Source organism: Oncorhynchus keta, chromosome 16 (genome assembly GCF_023373465.1).
Source record: "Oncorhynchus keta strain PuntledgeMale-10-30-2019 chromosome 16, Oket_V2, whole genome shotgun sequence".
NCBI classification, from domain to species: domain Eukaryota; kingdom Metazoa; phylum Chordata; class Actinopteri; order Salmoniformes; family Salmonidae; genus Oncorhynchus; species Oncorhynchus keta.
This window is the reverse complement of record NC_068436.1, coordinates 9,313,597-9,333,357: the sequence shown is the minus strand read 5'-3', so window position 1 is coordinate 9,333,357 and position 19,761 is coordinate 9,313,597. Positions and strand designations below refer to the sequence as shown.

At 43.2% G+C, this 19,761-nt stretch overlaps 2 protein-coding genes across 4 annotated transcripts in view; one reads left to right on the top strand and one right to left on the bottom strand.

Annotated features, from left to right (window-relative positions):
- LOC118395568 (neurotrophin receptor-interacting factor homolog) overlaps window positions 1–19,761 on the bottom strand; it is a 384,346-nt gene that overhangs the window by 289,366 nt on the left and 75,219 nt on the right. The gene's annotated exons all lie outside the window — the stretch shown is intronic.
- The window catches only part of LOC118395573 (sal-like protein 4), a 40,236-nt gene that overhangs the window by 4,647 nt on the left and 15,828 nt on the right, over window positions 1–19,761 (top strand). The window contains exons 4-6 of one of the 2 annotated variants that reach the window (XM_052465153.1): window positions 7,336–7,500; window positions 7,726–7,837; window positions 8,076–8,452. In XM_052465153.1, coding sequence (XP_052321113.1) covers window positions 7,336–7,500; window positions 7,726–7,837; window positions 8,076–8,452 — 654 coding nt within the window. The remainder of the gene's footprint in view (window positions 1–7,335; window positions 7,501–7,725; window positions 7,838–8,075; window positions 8,453–19,761) is intronic. The other variant, XM_052465152.1, reaches the window with a different exon arrangement.

Below are 19,761 nucleotides of genomic sequence, written 5' to 3'. Positions count from 1 at the left end.
AAAGAGAAACGGTTCCTCTGCATGTTCTGTAACAAAGGCTTCAGCCGCCCCCAGAAGGTGGAGATCCACCAGAGGGTCCACACAGGGGAGAAACCCTTCAGCTGTACCCAGTGTCACATGCGCTTTGCCCAGGCTTGCAACCTGAAGAGGCATCAGAGGGTCCACACAGGGGAGAAATCCTATAGCTGCCCACAGTGTGAAAAGAGGTTCTCCCACCAGCACCAGCTGAAGATGCACCTGAAGGTCCACACAGGAGAGAGGCCGTTCCCCTGTGTGTAGGGAGAGCTGTTACGGTGACCGTAATACCGCCACGCCGGTGGTCACAAGTCATCACTGTAGTCAAATTCCACGTGACCATTGAGTCATGGTAACTGAGCTATTCAAGCTGCACTCTGTAAATTAGTGTTGCTGATGGGCGTGAGTAGCCTACCAAACTTGCTAACGGCCATCAAGACGCTAATTGCATGGTACTCAACACTCTATTGTCCCTCAAATCACTCTGACATCAATGCTAATGCCTTTGAAAATCGCGTCAAAAACATTATATGATTGAATTTGAATCATTTGCAGGGGTCGCAATAGCAGGAATACATGTGTGTTGTATTCTGAAAATACAGGTGTATTGACCATGACTTTCAAGTTCCACATTTTTATATTGAAATAGACTTGCTGCTATTATCTAAAACGTCTCATCCATCCTCCAAACCATGCTCTCTATCTCTGCGCAGAGTGATTTGAGGGACAATAGAGCGTTGAGTACCAGGTCATTAGCATCTTGATGGCTGTTAGCCATTTGGTAGGCTACTAACGCCCATCAGCACCATCCGTTTACAGAGCGCAGTTTGAGTAGCCCAGTTACCATGACTCTACGTTCACGTGGAATTTGACTAGAGTAATTCGGTTTCAAGTTCCACATTTTTATATTGACTTGCTGTTATAATCTGAAATGTCTGTTCCATCCTCCAAACCGCACTCTCTCTCTCTGCACTCCAAGTGGGTGAAAGGGGAGGGAGAGAAATGCATTGTGATTGCAACATTTCCAATTGCAGTTGTGGGAAAACCATGCAAATAGGCCTATTGTTATGACTGTTGGAAAGAAGAGGGTCTCAGATGTTTTTGTGCTTTTTACCACTTTTTCTCCCCAATTTTGTGATGCCTAATTAGTAGTTTTGTCCCATCGCTGCAACTCCCGTACGGACTCTGATGAGGTGAAGGTCGAGAGCCATGCGTCCTCCGAAACACAACCTGCCAAGCCGTACTACTTCTTGACACACTGTTCGCTTAACCCGGAAGCCAGCCGCACCAATGTGTCGGAGGAAACACCGTACAGCTGGCAACCGAAGTTGGCTTGCAGGCGTCTGGCTCGCCACAAGGAGTCGCTAGAGCGAGATGGGACAAGGACATCCCAACTGGCCAAACCCTCCCCTAACCTGGATGACGCTGGGCTAATTGTGCGCCGCTTCATGGGTCTCCCGGTCACGGCCGGCGGTGACACAGTCTGGGATCGAAACAGAGTCTGCGATGCAGTGCCTTAGACCGCTGCGCCACTCGGGAGGCAGGAGAGTCTCAGCTTTCTGTAGGTTTTATATTTATTTCTCAATTTGGACAGCTGGAGCACCTTTTTTAAATGAAGTGTCTCAAAGGCTATAGCTTTGAGATGTATCTTATACAGTGCGGAGTAATTGCATAGGCCTATAGACATCATTGGGCATGCTGAAAAGTGTTCAGGACATTACATTAACTGTTAACTAACTACTTGAACTGTTAGTTAGCTGTGTAATTGATTAATCTATCAGCATATTATATTTAGTTTTCTAGCTAATGCATTTTGAGTTTCCACTTCCTCAGACGGTGAATTAGCCCAAATCCACATATACAGTATGTCACTAAAGTGAGTACACCCCTCACATTTTTGTAAATATCAGTATATCTTTTCATGTGACAACACTGAAGGACACTTTTCTACAATGTAAAGTAGTGAATGTACAGCTTGTATAACAGTGTAAATGTGCTGTCCCCTCAAAAAAGTAGCTCAGTTGGTAGAGCATGGCGCTTGTAACGCCAGGGTAGTGGGTTCGATCCCCGGGACCACCCATACGTAGAATGTATGCACACATGACTGTAAGTCGCTTTGGATAAAAGCGTCTGCTAAATGGCATATATTATTATTATTATTATTATAAAATAACTCAACACACAGCCATTAATGTCTAAACCGCCTGCAACAAAAGTGAAAATGTCCAAATTGGGCCCAATTAGCCATTTCCCTCCCCGGTGTCATGTGACTCGTTAGTGTTACAAGGTCTCAGGTGTGTTAAATTTGGTATTATCGTTCTCACACTCCCTCATACTGACTGGTCACTGGAAGTTCAACATGGCACCTCATGGCAAAGAACTCTCTGAGGATCTGAAAAAAAAATGTTGCTCTACATAAAGATGGCCTGGGCTATAAGAAGATTGCCAAGACTCTGAAACTGAGCTTGCAGCACGATGGCCAAGACCATACAGCGGTTTAACTGGACAGGTTCCACTCAGAACAGGCCTCGCCATGGTCGACCAAAGAAGTTGAGTGCACGTGCTCAGCATCATATCCAGAGGTTGTCTTTGGGAAATAGACGTATGAGTGCTGCCAGCACTGCTGCAGAGGTTGAAGGGGTGGGGGGTCAGCCTGTCAGTGCTCAGACCATACGCTGTACACTGCATCAAATTGGTCTGCATGGCTGTCGTCCCAGAAGAATTATGTCCTGTGGTCTGATGAGACAAAGATGAACTTATTTGGTTCAGATGGTGTCAAGCGTGTGTGGCGGCAACCAAGTGAGGAGTACTAAGACAAATGTGTCTTGCCTACAGTCAAGCATGGTGGTGGGAGTGTCATGGTCTGGGGCTGCATGAGTGCTGCCGGCACTGGGGAGCTACAGTTCATTGAGGGAACCATGAATGCCAACATATACTGTGACATACTGAAGCAGAGCATAATCCCCTCCCTTCGGAGACTGGGCCTCAGTCTATCTATATCTATATATATATATATATATCACACACACTACCGTTCCAAAGTTTGGGGTCACTTAGAAATGTCCTTGTTTTTGAAAGAAAAGCATATTTTTTTGTCCATTAAAATAACATCAAATTGATCAGAAATACAGTGTAGACGTTGTAAATGACTATTGTTGCTGGAATCTGCGTGTTTTTTATGCAATATCTACATAGGTGTACAGAGGCCCATTATCAGCAACCATCACTCCTGTGTTCCAATTGCACATTGTGTTAGCTAATCCACATTTATCATTTTAAAAGGCTAATTGATCATTAGAAAACCCTTTTACAATTATGCTAGCACAGCTGAAAACTGTTGTTCTGATTAAATAAGCAATAAAACGGGCCTTTAGACTAGTTGAGTATCTGGAGCATCAGCAAAAAAAGTCCCAAACTTTGAACATCCCAAGGAGCACCATTAAATTCATTATTTTAAAAAATTGAAAGAATATGGCACCACAACAAACCTGCCAAGAGAAGGCCGCCCACTGAAACTCACTGACCAGGCAAGGAGGGCATTAATCAGAGAGGCAACAAAGACAACCCTGAAGGAGCTGCAAAGCTCCACAGCAGAGATTGGAGTATCTGTCCATAGGACCACTTTAACCCGGAAACTCCACAGAGCTGGGCTTTATTGAAGAGTAGCCAGAAAAAAGCCATTGCTTAAATGGCCAAAAAAGCATGTGGGAGACACCCCAAACATATGGAAGAAGGTACACTGGTCAGATGAGACTAAAATTGAGCTTTTTGGCCATCAAGGAAAACACTGTCTGGCGCAAACCCAACACCTCTCATCTCCCCGAGTGCACCATCCCTACAGTGAAGCATGGTGGTAGCCGCATCATGCTGTGGGGATGTTTTTCCATCGGCAGAGACTGGGAAACTGGTCAGAATTGAAGAAATTATGGGTGGTGCTAAACACAGGGAAATTCTTGAGGGAAACCTGTTTCAGTCTTCCAGAGATTTGTGACTGGGACAGAGGTTCACCTTCCAGCAGGACAATGACCATAAGCATACTGCTAAAGCAACACTCGAGTGGTTTAAGGGGAAACATTTAAATGTATTGGAATGGCCTAGTCAAAGTCCAGACCTCAATCCAATTGAGAATCTGTGGTATGACTTAAAGATAGCTGTACACCACTGGAACCCATCCAACTTGAATGAGCTGGAGCAGTTTTGCTTTGAACAATGGACAAAAATCCCAGTGGCTAGATGTGCCAAGTTTATAGAGACATACCCCAAGAGACTTGAAGATGTAATCGACAAAGTATTGACTTTGGGGGGGGTAAATGGTTATGCACGCTCAAGTTCAGTTTTGTGTTACTTCTTGTTTATTTGACCAAAAATATGTTGCATCTTCGAAGTGGTAGGCATGTTGTGTAAATCAAATTATACAAACCCCCAATTTTAATTCCAGGGTGTAAGGTAACCAAATAAGAAAAATCCCAAGGGGGTTGAATACTTTCGTGTGTGTATAAAGATGTCCCTACTGTTGGTGCATGCAAATGTGAGCCATTTCAACTGAACATTGTGGTTACATTAATGAAGAATGAAATCAAATAAATCTTATTCATGATGAATAAATGATGCGTGTCAGGAGCTGGTCCTTTTTACAACACACCTATTATAGCGTTCGTATTTCATCGCCACTGTCGAGTGCATACGAATGGCATGCCCATGCAGCTGATAATGACTTATTCTAAACTAATTTCACACATATATTATTTAGTATAAAGTATAAAACCTTATAAATTGAGAGTAGTCTGATGGGAGAGAATATTATCACTTGTGAATGAGAGACTAATGAGCAGTACGTACAGTCTAGGCAAGAAACAGCGCATGCCTTTTTTGCAACTTTTTAAAATCATCAATAGTTACATCATGCAGCCCATTTGTTTTGATTTCTAATTAGGTTTGTCTCACAACTAAAGTTGTTACATGTTACAAATGATCACTTTTTACACTCGACACAGAAAAGCCGGTCCATTTGCTCACTCGCTCGGCAATCGTTAGAGAAAAATATCCCTTCTATTGTATTAATCAATGTACACTTATATTCTTGTAACTAACTATAACGTCATATAAAATAATTGCATAGGAATTAAGCATATATTTTCTGCTATTGGCATAGCACTCCCTGATCGGTAATATACAGTAGGCCGACTCAATATGAAATCCTGTTCTTCTGAAATACATTTTCTTCATATCATGTTTCTTAACACCAGCTATGGTGATGGTGTATATTAAATAGATTTGTAATCCATATATTAATTGTAGATGTTCCAATGGCGCGCATCAGCGGCTTGTATGCGTGGAAACCCGGAGATGCCAACCGTATTTATATTAACGCATGGTCAATAACCTTGAGACCGGTGGTCACTCTGCGTGACAGTTAACGGCTGACACATTTTCATGACCGCCACAGAGGAAGAGGTTCTGAGAGGACCTACCTCAGGATACACCAGCAGAAAAAAACATTCCACTCTATAACATAGAAGCCATTCCACACGATATCTTCTGATGTTTGGATCAAACGTTGAATTAACAGATTTCAGTGTTGAATATTCCTAGGTAGAATATTGCATTCAGACATAAAACATTTGTTACATATTGTGTTTGTATTGTGTGGGCTATATTATGTTCACAAATGCCTATTTCACTACTTCTATTCAACTAACTTATTTTTTTCCCCAAAGACACTTTTAATGAGAAAATGAATGGAGTTAATCAAGTTCATGGACATTTTTTAAGACGTGTGGATTTCATAAGGCCAATTTTTTCCGTTTTGTTACGAAGTGGGATTAAAATGGATTTAATTGTACTTTTTCGTCAATGATCTAGAAAAAAGTGGAAGAAAAACTATACAATATATATTTTTTTAAATCATGAAAAATAAAACATTATCTGTGTCTGTACAGGTTAGAATCACCTTTAGTTGCAATTACATCTGTGAATCTTTGAGTAAGTCTCAAAGAGCTTTCCACACCTGGATTGTGCAACATTTGGCCAATTTATTTTAAACAATAATCTTAAATCCCTGTCAAATTGGTTGTTGATCATTGCTAGACAACCATTTTCAGGTCTTGCCATAGATTTAAGCAGATTTAAGTCAAAATTGTAACTTGGCCACTCAGGAAAATTTGCGGTCTTCTTGGTAAGCAACTCCAGTGTAGATTTGTCCTTGTGTTTTAGGTTATTGTCCTGCAGAAAGATGAATTCTCCCAGTATCTGGTGTAAAGCAAACTGATCCAGGTTTTCCTCTAGGATTTTGCCTGTGCTTAGCTCCATTATGTTTATTTTTTATCCTGAAAAACTCCCCAGTCCTTAATGATTACAAGCATACCCATAATACGATGCAGCCACCACTATGCTTGAAAATATGGGGAGTGGTCCTCAGTAATGTGCTGTATTGGATTTGCTCCAAACATAACCCTTTGTATTCAGGACAAAAAGTTAATTGCTTTGTCACTTTTTTTTGCAGTACTATTTTAGTGCCTTGTTGCAAACGATGCACGTTTTGTAATATTTTTATTCTGTACAGGCTTCCTTCTTTTCACTCTGTCAAAGAGGTTAGTATTGTGGAGTAACTACAATGTTGTTGATCCATCCTCTGTTCTCCTATCACACCCATTAAACTATGTGATTGTCTTAAAGTCAGAGGTTGAAAACTTATTGACTCAAGAAATTTCAGCTTTTCATTTTTTATTAATTTGTCAAAATTAAAAATTTAAAAAAACATAATTCCACATTGACATTATGGGGTATTGTATGTAGGCCAGTGACCCCAAAATCTCTATTTTAATCCATTTTAAATTTAGTCTGTAAAATAACAAAATGTGGAAAAGGTCAAGGTGTATGAATACTTTCAGAAGGAACTGTAACAGTGGAGGCTGCTGAGGGAAGAACGGCTCACAATAATGGCTTGAATGGAGTTTAATGGATGGAATGGAGTGAATGGAATGGTATGAAAACCATGTCTTTGGAACCATTCCAGACATTATTACGAGCTGTTCTCCCCTCATAAGCCTTCACTGCACTGTACCCACACACTAACAAACACCTACTGTGCACTTCAATATAGTTGAGTCAGGTTTGACTGATGATGACTCATATTTACCCACATCATATTTATGTCCACCAGGATGAGCTTAACAACAATTAAGTCATTCTGTAACTACAGTATAGGACTCAAGCGTAGTGTGGATGGGTAAATACTCCATGTTGAAAGTGTGTTTATTATCTGTGTGTACGTACCTGAGGGCGTGTATGTCTGTGATCTGTATCACCTGTCTCTTCCAGGAGGAGGAGGGTCCAGAGGTGCTGCTCATGAAGGAGGAGGGGTGTGAGGAGGGTCTGGGGAACCCTGAGGGGAACATGGCCATGGACGACAACCAGACTACACCTCCTCCTGAACCTACAGAGGAACCAGCTGAGCAGCACAGGACCACATACAGTCTCACTGAGGTGAGCCCACTGTGAACTACTGTCTGAATGGTATTAGGTAGGTCAAGTCTTAATTCATTTTGTCTTAAGTGTGGGACCCTGCCATTGAATTATCCAACCATTAGTATAGTATCAAATCAACTAACATGTATGCATTGTACTCATAGCCCAATCAGAAGATGCTCCTTAGCAGGGTGCTCATATCAGATGTCTTGATCCAACATCTTCTCTCTGTATTTCTTACAGTCAGTAGACATGGAGGAAGGGAAGCCTGATCTGCTACTAGTCAAAGAGGAGACAATAGAGGACGAACAAGAGAGCATTGATCTGCTGAGTGGACTAAAGATGGGGGAGCAAGGTAAGGGAGAAATACATATAGCCTACATACAGTAATAGATCTTCAATGGGGATAGCGATGCACCTGACTATTTTGTCCTAATTTTCTTCATTCATACAATGAAATCAATACAACTTATGTTTACATACAACAAAAACACAATGTATGAACTTGACCATGTAATTGACTAAAAAACACTCCATATGTAGAGTTTTCTCTGCCATGTTTGTAAAGTCTATTTTCTAACCTCTTCCTGCAGGTGGTTGGCTGGAGGCTAACAGAGGAGACTGGGCGGCCATCTTGGATACCCAGGCCAGAGCAGCCAAGAGCCCAGGGGACAACATCATTGAGCATGCCAGGACCAGATGCGACATAGTGGAGGTCAATGGATGGAACAGCGTCCTTAATTCTGGGCTGGGGAACAACACTGTTAACCTCAACCAGAAACAGACGGTCGAATACAAAACAACAGCTGAACTTAGTCTTCATGACAACAGATTGGCTGAGACCAGGACGAGGTTTAGATTTAGTCTGCGGGGACGGGGAGGTGTCTGTATGAGAACAGCCACAGACTCGGCTAGCGATGCTCCGTCCTGCTCCTATAGTTGTGATTCAGAGAGACTGATGGCGCCTCAGGTTAACCCTCTAACAGGTGCTGCCTTCAGCCTGCCTTCTATAGGATCTATCAACTGGAACATGGACCCTGCAACAACACAGACACTCCCTGGCCTTCGTCCTCCTCACAGTCTCCTAATGTTAAATCAGACCTCAGACAATGCCAGTGCCTCAACACTAAATACCTACACAAGCCCATTGACAAATGACAGTAGTAGAGATGGAATCAGTAAAGGTGGCATCGCCAAAGATAAGTGTTTCCCGTGTTCGTTCTGTGGGAAAGCCTTCAGTTTCCCCAAACAGGTGGAGATCCACCAGAGGATGCACACGGGGGAGAAACCATTCGGCTGCCACCTGTGCTGGGCCAGTTTTTCACACTCGTTCAGCCTGAAGAGGCACCAGAGGGTCCACACAGGGGAGAAACCATTCAATTGCCACCTTTGCCGGGCCAGTTTTTCACACTTGTTCAACCTGAAGAGGCACCAGAGTGTCCACACAGGGGAGAAATCCTGAAGCTGCCCCAGTGTGAGAAGAGGTTTTCCCACCAGCACCAGCTGAAGATGAACTTGAAGGTCCACATGGTAGAGAGACCATTCGCCTGTACACACTGCGGGTTCTCAGAGAGGAGATACCTCAGGATACACCAGCAGAAAACATGGTCCATGTATAGAGTAACATATAGTACTAGTTAGTGTGTTTGTAGTTAATTTTGTTGCTTTTGGATTTAGTAGGGAACTGGATGAGGTAAACTCCACCCAGCACTGCCAGAAGAGGACTGAGTTTTTCCTAGCCACTGTGCTTCTACATCTGCATTGCTTGCTGTTTGGGGTTTTAGTCTGGGTTTCTGCTGATGTATAAAGGGCTTTATGAATGCATTTGATTGAACTGAGGAAAGAATGTGTATGATGAGGCAGAGTAGATGATATGGTGCTGGATGGTGTGATGGTGTCTCGTAAAGATGCTTCACTAATGAAGAATGACAAACTTAGTCCCTTTAGGTTGATACTGGTAGTGTTATAGTGAGATCAGGATGGTGCCTTGTAATGTTGAACCTTTTCCAAAGTGTTCTGAAATTCATTTTATCAAAGTAAGGGTTCCAGATTTACAGAAAAGGTCCAATGGTACCATAGTGAGAAAAGTTCATCTACTTGTATCGTTTTGTGCAATAAAAGTACCGTACGTAAAAGTTATGCAAGTAAATTGCCATTTTGTTGAAATGAAATACGAATTTGACTGTGCTGACTGACTTGGTTGTTTTTGTATCATTGCAGGGACTGAGTTTCCCTTATAAGTCCATTTCAACTTAATTTTGGGGGAAAATGGTCAGTTACTTGATAAAACATTCGGTACTTCATTATTTAATCAACACACACAGTCGTGGCCCTTGCACTTTTATCAAGTAACTGACCATTTTCCCCAAAAATTAAGTTGAAATTGAAAATTTTATTTGGTCTCGACAATTCTTTATTTCACTGTTAATATTACAGAACCTTTGTTTTTGATTCATAACCAAAATGGCATTATTGACACCCTAGACATAATATTTGGTAGCACAGCCTTTGGTCAAAATAACTGGTATAATCAAGCACTTCCTATAGCCATCAATGAGCTTCCTGCACCTCTGTACTGGCAGCTTGGCCCATTTCTCTTGCGTGCCATCTCCCAACTGCTGTTTTCGGGTCTCTCCACAAGTTTAATGGGATTTCGTTCTGTACTCATTGCTGGCCACTTTAGAACAGTCCAGTGTTTTCTCTCAAACCATTCCTCTGTGCTTTTTGAAGTGTGTTTAAGGTCATTGTCCTGCTGGAAGACCTTTGACAGAGACCCAGCTTTCTTGCACCGTGTCTGACATTGCGCTCAAAAATGCCTTGGTATTCTCCTGATTTCATGACCCAGTGCTAGAGTCAGCAAAGCAACCACAAAAACATCGCTGAACCTCCTCCATGTTTGACTGTAGGGAAGATGTTCTTTTCTATGAAGGCTTAATTTAGTTCTCTGTAAACAGAGATGGTGTGCTTTACCAAAAAGCTCTAATTTGTTCTAATCTGCCCACAGGACATTCTCCCAGAAGGATTTTGGCATGTTCGGGTGTTAGGGCAAATTGCAGTCAGGCTTTCTTATGTCTCTCTCTCAGCAGTGGGGTCCTCCTGGGTCTCCTACCATATAACCCCCTGTCATTGAATTGGTGACGGACGATGCGCGTTGAAATTGGCATACCTTGTGTCTGAAGGTCAGCTTGAATCTGTGTGCTTTCTCCACCATTCAAACAATCCTTTGCCGCAATCTTCCATCACGTTCTCTTGCGGACACTTCCAGGGAGGTTGGCTACAGCGGCATGGGCCTTAAACTTCTTGATAACGTTACGTACGGTGGAAACAGGAACTCTGGAGATGGACTTGTAGCCTTGATTGTCCATGCTTTGCTACAATCTTGTGTCTGACCTCTTCAGATAATTCTCTGGTTTTCTTTATTTTCTCCATGCTCATTGCAGTACACTCAGTGACAAACAAACAGGAGAATGAGTCCTTTTCTCTAGTCAAACTTCTTCTTCTACTATGCGGGTAGATAATAAGGATCCCAAAAAGGAAAACGTTTCGGTAAAAATAAATAAAATATCATACAAACTACCAAAAAATAAATTAACTACACAAAATCAACCTGCTTTTCTGTAAAAACCTCATTCTAATCAGGTCCAACACAGGCTCAGAAGCCTCCTGTGAGGACAGGACTATAGTCCTCCAAGTCTTTGAGCCTCAAAAACGTATCAGGCTGCAGATATGATGTCCAGCTTCTTGGACATCTTAGACACTTGTGCTGTACAATTAATCACTGTGGCTATAAACATCCACCATCTTCACAATGAGTGTATCCAGATCACCTGATTGACTTAAAACACTATCAACTGGTCGCACTGAATCCACCACCATATCGCCAACATTGTTGCCTCTTGCCCCTATGACTCTCTTCACCGCCTCCACATAGGAGCTCCGCTGTGCAACCCTGTTCCTTGAAACCTGGACCTCCTTTACCCTAACAGGACACGCAAGGAAGTCCGGAGTAAGATGCCCACCACATTTGCAACATTTTCCATTCACAGATTCTTCAATATGATACTTCTCCCATCTGCAAACATTTGACACGTGACCATATCCTTTACGATTTCTACAATGATTGTGGACTACAGGAAAAGGAGAACCGAGCACGCCCCCATTCTCTCCGACAGGGCTGTAGTGGAGCAGGTTGAGAGTTTCAAATTCCTTGGTGTCCACATCACCAACAAACTATCATGGTCCAAACACACCAAGACAGTCGTGAAAAGGGCACGCCAATGCCTATTTCCCCTCGGGAGACTGAAAAGATTTGGCATGGGTACTCAGATCCTCAAAAAGTTCTACAGCTGCACCATCAAGAGCATCCTGACTGGTTGCTTCACCGCCTGGTATGGCAACTCTTCGGCCTCCAACCGCAAGGCACTACAGAGTGTACTGTGTATGGCCCATGTCATGACGTTGGCCTGAGTGGGGGAGGTTTATGACCCCGATAAATGCCTTTCCCCTTTTTTCTCTCTCTACTCTACCGATGTGACTATTGAAAATCCCTTGGTTAACATTGAGAGAGAGTCTGGTGACATCAAAAGATGGGAACACAACCATATTTCAGTAATCCAACCAGCTGAAAAATGAATATAATGCCAGATCAGTTGGCGTCTGAGACATTATTACTGATGATAGGACAACATAAACTGTATCTTGGAAAGTCTACACATTCTAGTTATCAGATTCACATGGAATTGTTGTGCAATTTAAATGTTTAAATATGTAACTATTTGTGAAAAGATTAAATGTAATTTTAGCTTCCAAATGAGAGAATTGGGTTTTCATGAGTGAACTATGCTCAACTCAATGGCCCTGCCCATGTGAACAGACATTGGTTATCAACTATGAAACACACCCTTCTCTCCCCTCCTATATAAAGCCCTTGATGAAAATGTAACTTTATGTTCCGATGACGTTAGTGCGACGGTCTTACGTTAAAAGGGCTCAGATAACCTGAAGAAACCAGCATCAAATTTCAACGTGAAGGTGACGGTCAACATGCCAAAAGGATTAATTTCGACTATACCAGCCAGAATAAAGCATGAGCTTAAAAGTATGGCAACTTGGTGTGAACTTTGAACTCTTATTCACTCCAGAAGTGATACCTCCTTGCCATTGAGTTAGCAGCAGTCACTATACGTGGACTCGGAGAGGACCCATTCTACCACGCTCCAGTTCACCACTAGACAGTCTTCAGACGACCAGAGATCCATGCTGGACAACCCAGCCTACGATCTACGACCAATCTACCGAAGCGCAGCTCAGAGTAAATATTTATTGCATTCTCCTTTTTCAAATGGGCGGTAATTTAAAATGCATAAAGTACTGTAGTTATGATAGCATAGCTTCTCCCTTTGTTACTCAGTCTTCCCGCTCTTTCACTCAAATCTAACCCCCTCTCTTTGTGTTAACCAGTCGTCGTATCTGTTCCATCCACCAGGGACGTTTTCTTTATGACATAATTTGTAATCAATGTATGATCCATTCTGTGGGATTATTTAGGTATTTAGTTAATAAATAATGAAACAAAATGTTGTATTGCTGATTCAACTTGTTAGCCAGGGTTCGTGAAGGTAACCAAGAATTTACAACGTTCAGATGAGACTAAATAAGGTGCCGATTAAATATTGACTGCTATTGATGTAAAAGATTACCAGGTCTTTAAGAGCTTATTCGGAAGATAACTGCTCTATGAACATTCTTTCGTGGTGCCCCGACTTTCGAGTTAATTATCTACCTGATTAGCTTAATTAGGTTATATTAATTACAGAGAAATTATTTTATAGAATAGCATGTCATATCACTTAATCCGGCAGTACCAAAGACACGACACCCAGTACATCACTGGGGCCAAGCTTCCTGCCATGCAGGACCTCTATACCAGGCGGTGTCAGAGAAAGGCCCTAAAAATTGCCAAAGACTCCAGCCACCCCAGACTGTTCTCTCTGCTACCACATGGCAAGCAGTACCGGAGTGCTAAGTCGAGGTCCAAAAGGCTTAACAGCTTCTACCCCCAAGCCATAAGACTCGTGAACAACTAATCAAATGGCTACACGGACTATTTGCATTGTCGTCGTTTATTATCTCTACCTACATGTACATATTACCTCGACTAACCTGTGCCCCAGCACATCGACTCTGTACCGATACCCCCTGAATATAGCCTCCCTACTGTTATTTTATTGTTGCTCTTTAATTATTAGTTGTTGTTTTTTATTACATTTTTTTTTAACTTCAGTTTATTTTCGTAAATACTTTCTTAACACTTATTTACTTAACTGCATTGTTGGTTAAGGGTTTGTAAGTAAGCATTTCACTGTAAGGTGAACACCTTTTGTACCTGTTGTACACCTGTTGTAGTCGGCGCACATGACAAATAACATTTGATTTGACTGTAATGGTTTGGACACAAATCCTCTCAATGCATACCTCACATATCCAAGCTTCACATATTCAGGTAGTCTCCTCAAACAACAACAACATTGACAGGCTTTTCTCCCTCCTTCCATTTACCATACGGGTCATGCGACGTGCGCTGACCACTCTTAGGGATTTTCTGATTAAGGTATTTATCATCTACTGTATGTCCAACGAGACTCCAGCTATAAATCCTTTGGCAAGCGCCCTGCTCCGAATATCATTTTTTAAATGTAACCTTAATTTAACTAGGCATGTCAGTAGAGAACAAATTCTTATTTACAACGACGGCCTACCCGGGCCAAACCCTCCCGTAACCAACTGGGCCAATTGTGCACCGCCCTATGGGACTCCCGATCACGGCCGGTTGTGATACAGCCCTGGATCGAACCCGGGTCTGTAGTGACGCCTCTAGCACTGCGACGCAGTGCCTTAGACCGCTGTGCCAATCAGGATCAATAAATGTTACTTCTGACGTGGACAATTTTGCCAGATCCAGTGCACACTTCTTCTGTTCTTCATCAACACAATTAACCAAAACAAGGCTAATTCTAGTCACATTGATTGAATCCACCTTTTCCACTGCTTTCTTCACAGTCTTTGATATTACAGATGGATTTCCCAAATGAATCTCCTTCTCCAAAAATTGCAGTCCAATAAGAAATTAATTATTGGACAGGTCCTTGTCTTCTACTACAACTTGTGCTCGTTTTATTTCATTCTTTGATTTTACTATTTTCCATTCATTATCACACAATTCACTTGCCGCACTTTCAGATTCAAGCACAATCACGATTTCCTCCTTTGCGCTCCATAGTTTTCTGGAAGAAAATGTTTGTTATTTGAAAACGTGCAAGGGTGCCAATATTTTGCCCACGACTATGGCCATTTTTTCAGATAAAACTCTAATGGTTCCATACTGTACTTGAATTGGTGTTAGAGATGGGGTTGACAAAGGAGATGATTGTGGACTACAGGAAAAAGAGGACCGAGCACGCCCCCATTCTCATCGACGGGGCTGCAGTGGAGCAGGCTGAGAACTTCAAGTTCCTTGGTGTCCACATCACCAACAAACTAACATGGTCCAAGCATACCATGACAGTTGTGAAGCGGGGACGACAAAACCTGTTCCCCCTCAAGAAACTGAAAAGATTTGACATGGGTCCTCAGATCGTCAAAAGGTTTAACAGCTGCACCATCGAGAGCATCACTGCCTGGTATGGCAACTGCTCGGCCTCCGACCGCAAGGCACTACAGAGGGTAGTGCGAATGGCCCAGTACATCACTGGGGCCAAGCTTCCTGCCATACTAGACCTCCATACAGGCGGTGTCAGAGGAAGGCCCTAAAAATTGTCAAAGACTCCAGCCACCCTAGTCATAGACTCCCTCTGCTACCACACAGCAAGCGATACCGCTTCTACCCCCAAGCCATAAGACTCCTGAACATCTAGTTAAATGGCTACCCAGACTATTCACATTCCCCCCCATCTATGCATAGTCACTTGAATGAACTCTTCCTACATGTACATACTACCTCAACTAACTGGCACCCCCTGTATATATTGATATTATTTACTGCTCCTCTTTAATTACTTGTTACTTTTATCTCTTATTCTTATCTGTATTTTAGTTAAACTGCACTGTCGGTTAGGGGCTCGTAAGTAAGCATTTCACTGTAAGGTCTACCTACACCTGTTAGATTCGGCACGTGACTAATAACATTTTATTTGACAGGAGTTTACATTTTATAATATCATGTTTCTATGTGTACAGCAAAAAGTTTATTATATACTATAATTAATATAGTCTTCTGCACAATTTGTGTTTACAGTGTGAGCGGACCAAGTACTTGGAGGTTGCTCTAAAGCGGAAAGGTGGAAAAAACGAGTCAGGAGCAGGTTTTCTTAATTGAACAAAGTTCTCTATTGAGATATTTTTTTCCTTCGAAAACACTCCAACGCAATCAAGGATAATATTCCACGGAAAACACAAATCTTCTTCTTCACAAGATCAAGGAACACAAGGTGAGTAGCTTTAAACTATAACATAAATCACAAGTGTGTCACCGCCTTCATGATCCGTCCATGGAGAGCTCTCTTCAGGTGGTCGTCCGGATCCGTGGTGACCATCCCCAAGAGGTGGTGTGTCCCCTTCTTCTCCCTTCCGAAAGGTATGGCCTCTCCTTTGTAGAGGCAAAGACTTCTTTCTCCTCTCTCTGCCGGATCCCTCCTCTCTCTTGTAGGGAAAAGAGAATAGCTCATTAGTACCGTCAGCTGTGCTTAATTGCCTCTGATCACATTGACTCACATGCCAGGCTGGGCTACTGTCCGTGGGTGCAGCTTGCCCTCTGGTGGTCCTTCCACCTACCTCCCCTCAGGACCGGACGGCCGGGCCCCAAACGCGAGTCGGGACAGAGAGTCTGCATTCCCATTCCTCGATCCAGACCTGTGGGTGACATGGAAAGAGAATGGTTGAGAAGCAAGAAACCATCTGGCTATTCTGTTGTTATTGTTTCCCTTACCGGCCATCCATGTGAGGGGAGCATGGTCAGTAACGAGGGCAAACCTATGCCCGAGTAGGTAGTACCGGAGATATCGAGGGCCCACGTAATGGCTAGGGCCTCTTTCTCTACAGTAACATCTCCCTGTTCCCTGTTCTCTGTTTCATCTCTCTGTTCCTACTTAAGAGAATTCGCCTTCACTCTAAGCTAGGATGGCTCCGAGCCCTGTATCTGAGGCATCTACCCGCACAATGAACTCTTGGAAGAAGTCAGGAGCCTGCAGGACGGGATCAGAGCACAGGCTATCTTTTAGCAACTGGAAGGCGTCTTCTGTCTCGTCCTTCCACGCTACACAGTTTGGCAGGTTTTTCTTGGTGAGGTTTGTGAGGGGGTTGGCAATGGTTGCATATCCAGGGATGAAACGGCGATAATATCCCGTTTTCCCCAAGAAGGCTTGGACATCCCACTTCGTCTGAGGTCGGGGCCAGTCCCGAATGGCCCTGGTCTTTTCTGCCTGTGGGCGTATTTTTCCGTTCCCCACGGTGTAACCCAGGTATTCCGCCTCGGACAGACCCAGGCAGCATTTGTTTGGATTGGCCGTTAGCCATGTAGCCTCTAGGCTCACGAGCACTGACCGTAGTCGCAGGAGGTGGCTATCCCAGTCCTCGCAGTGGATGACCACATAGTCGATGTACGCCACTACGTACTCTTGATGGGCCCGTAGAATGGCATCCATGAGGCGTTGGAAAGTTGCCGCAGCCCCATGCAGTCCGACGGGCATCATCAGATACTGAAAAAGACCCTCTGGTGTGGCGAAGGCAGTCTTTGGGTGGTCCTCTGGAGCCACCAGCACTTGCCAATATCCTTCATCAAATCCAGGGTGGTGATGAACTTGGCCTTTCCTAAGCACTCCAGGAGTTCATTCACACAGGGCATGGGATACGCGTTGAACGTAGAGATTGCGTTTACACTCCTAAAGTCATTGCAGAGCCTCATACTATGGTCAGGTTTGGAGACCAGGACTATGGGACTGGACAACTCACTCGTAGATAGCTCGATCACCCTCATCCTCAGCATCTCCCTTACCTCGTTCTTTGCGATGACTTGGTGGGCCTCAGGAATCCTGTAAGGCCGGATATGCACCTACTTGCCGGGTTCAGTGTGAATATGATGAAACAGGACATCTGTTTGTCCTGGGAAGGGCGAGAATACCCTACCGAATTGCATAATCAGCTTGTCTAGTTGTCTCGACTGCTCCGGCAGGAGAGTTTGGCCACAGTGCACCTGTAGCAGGGCCTTCTCTTTTTCCTTCTTCTCCACGGCCATCAAAGCCACACCCTTCTCTCTCCCATTGTACTTCTTCAGCAGGTTGATACCCCTTTACTTATTCCACATTTTGTTGTTACAGCCTGAATTCAAAAAGGCTTAAATATATTTGTTTTCTTACCCATCTACAGACAATACCCCATAATGACAACATGTTTTTTTAGAAATTTGTGCGCATTACTTGAAAATTAAATACAGAAATATCTCAAGTATTTACACCCCTCAATACTTTGTATAAGCACTGTTGGCAGTGATTAAAGCTGTGAGTCTTTCTGGGTAAGTCTCTAAGAGCTTTCCACAACTGGATTATGCAACATTTGCCCATTATTCTTTTCAAAATTCTTTAAGCTCTGTCAAATTGGTTGCTGATAATTTTCAGGTCTTGCCATAGATTAGTAAAAACCTGTTTTGCTTGTCATTATGGGGTATTATGTGTAGATTGATGAGTTGAAAAATACTATTTAATCAATTTTAGAATAAGGCTGTAACATAACAACATGTGGAAAAAGGAGTCTGAATACTTTCTGAATGCACTGTATATGGTTGGTATGTACAGTTTTTATTTTCTGTCCAGCCCAAACACCACGTTCAACTCTTCATGGTCTACAATTTAGACCACAATTAGTTGAACGAAGTGTTAGTGAAAGGCTGGAACAAAACGTGTAAACTCCTGTCATATGTACAAAAAACCTGGGTTCGATCCCAGGCTGTGACCTGGAGTCCCATAGGGCGGCAGACAATTGGCCCAGCGTCGTCCGTTTTAGAGAAGGGTTTGGCCAGGCGCTCTAGTGACTCCTTGTGACGGGTTCGGGCGCCTGCAGGCTGATTTACGGTCGTCACTTGAACAGTGTTTCCTCGGACCCATTGGTATAGCTGGCTTCCGGGTTAAGCAAGCGGGTGTTAAGAAGCGTGGCTTGGCAAGTTATGTTTGGAGGACGCATGACTCGACCTTTGCCTCTCCCGAGACTGTTGGTGAGTTGCAGCAATGAGACAAGATCGTAATTGAGGAGAAAAAGGGGGTAAGAAAATGCACAATAATTAAGGGCTGTGTTTAGTGTAGGTTTAACATGGCATTACGTATTGATAACTGTGTACAGTGCCTTCGGAAAGTATTCAGACCCATTGACTTTTTCCACATTTTGTTACGTTACAGCCTTATTCTAAAAAAAAAAAAATATATTATCCCCAGCAATCAACACACAAGACCCTATAATGACAAAGCAAAAAGTTTTTTTCCCCCCGCAAATGTATTAAAAAAAATCAGAAATACTTTATAAAGTGTTCAGACCTTTTGCAATGACACACACAATTGAGCTCAGGTGCATCCTGTTTCCATTGATCATCCTTGAGATGTTTCTTAAACTTGATTTGAGTTCACATGTGGTAAATTCAATTGATTGGACATGACTTGGAACGGCACACTCCTGTCTATATAAGGTCCCACAGTTGACAGCGCATTCTAGAGCAAAAACCAAGCCATGAGGTTGAAGGAGTTGTCCGTAGAGCTCCGAGACAGGATTGTGTCGATGCACAAATCTGGGGAAGGGTACCAAAAAATATCTGCAGCATTGAAGGTCCCCAAATACAGTGTCCTCCATCATTCTTAAATGGAAGACGTTTGGAGCCACCAAGACTCTTCCTAGAGCTGGCCGCCAATTCAAACTGAGCAATCGGGGGAGGTGGAGGGAGGCGACCAAGAACCTGATGGTCACTCTGACAGAGCTCTAGAGTTCCTCTGTGGAGATGGTCGAACCTTCCAGATGGACAACCTTCTCTGCACTACTCCACCAACCAGGCCTTTATGGTAGAGTGACCAGACGGAAGCCACTCCTCAATAAAAGGCACATGACAGCCCACTTGGAGTTTGCCAAAAGGCACCTAAAGACTCTCAGACCATGAGAAACAATATTCTCTGGTCTGATGAAACCAAGATTGAACTCTTTGGCCTGAATGCCAAGCGTCACATCCCGAGGAAACCTTGCACCATCCCT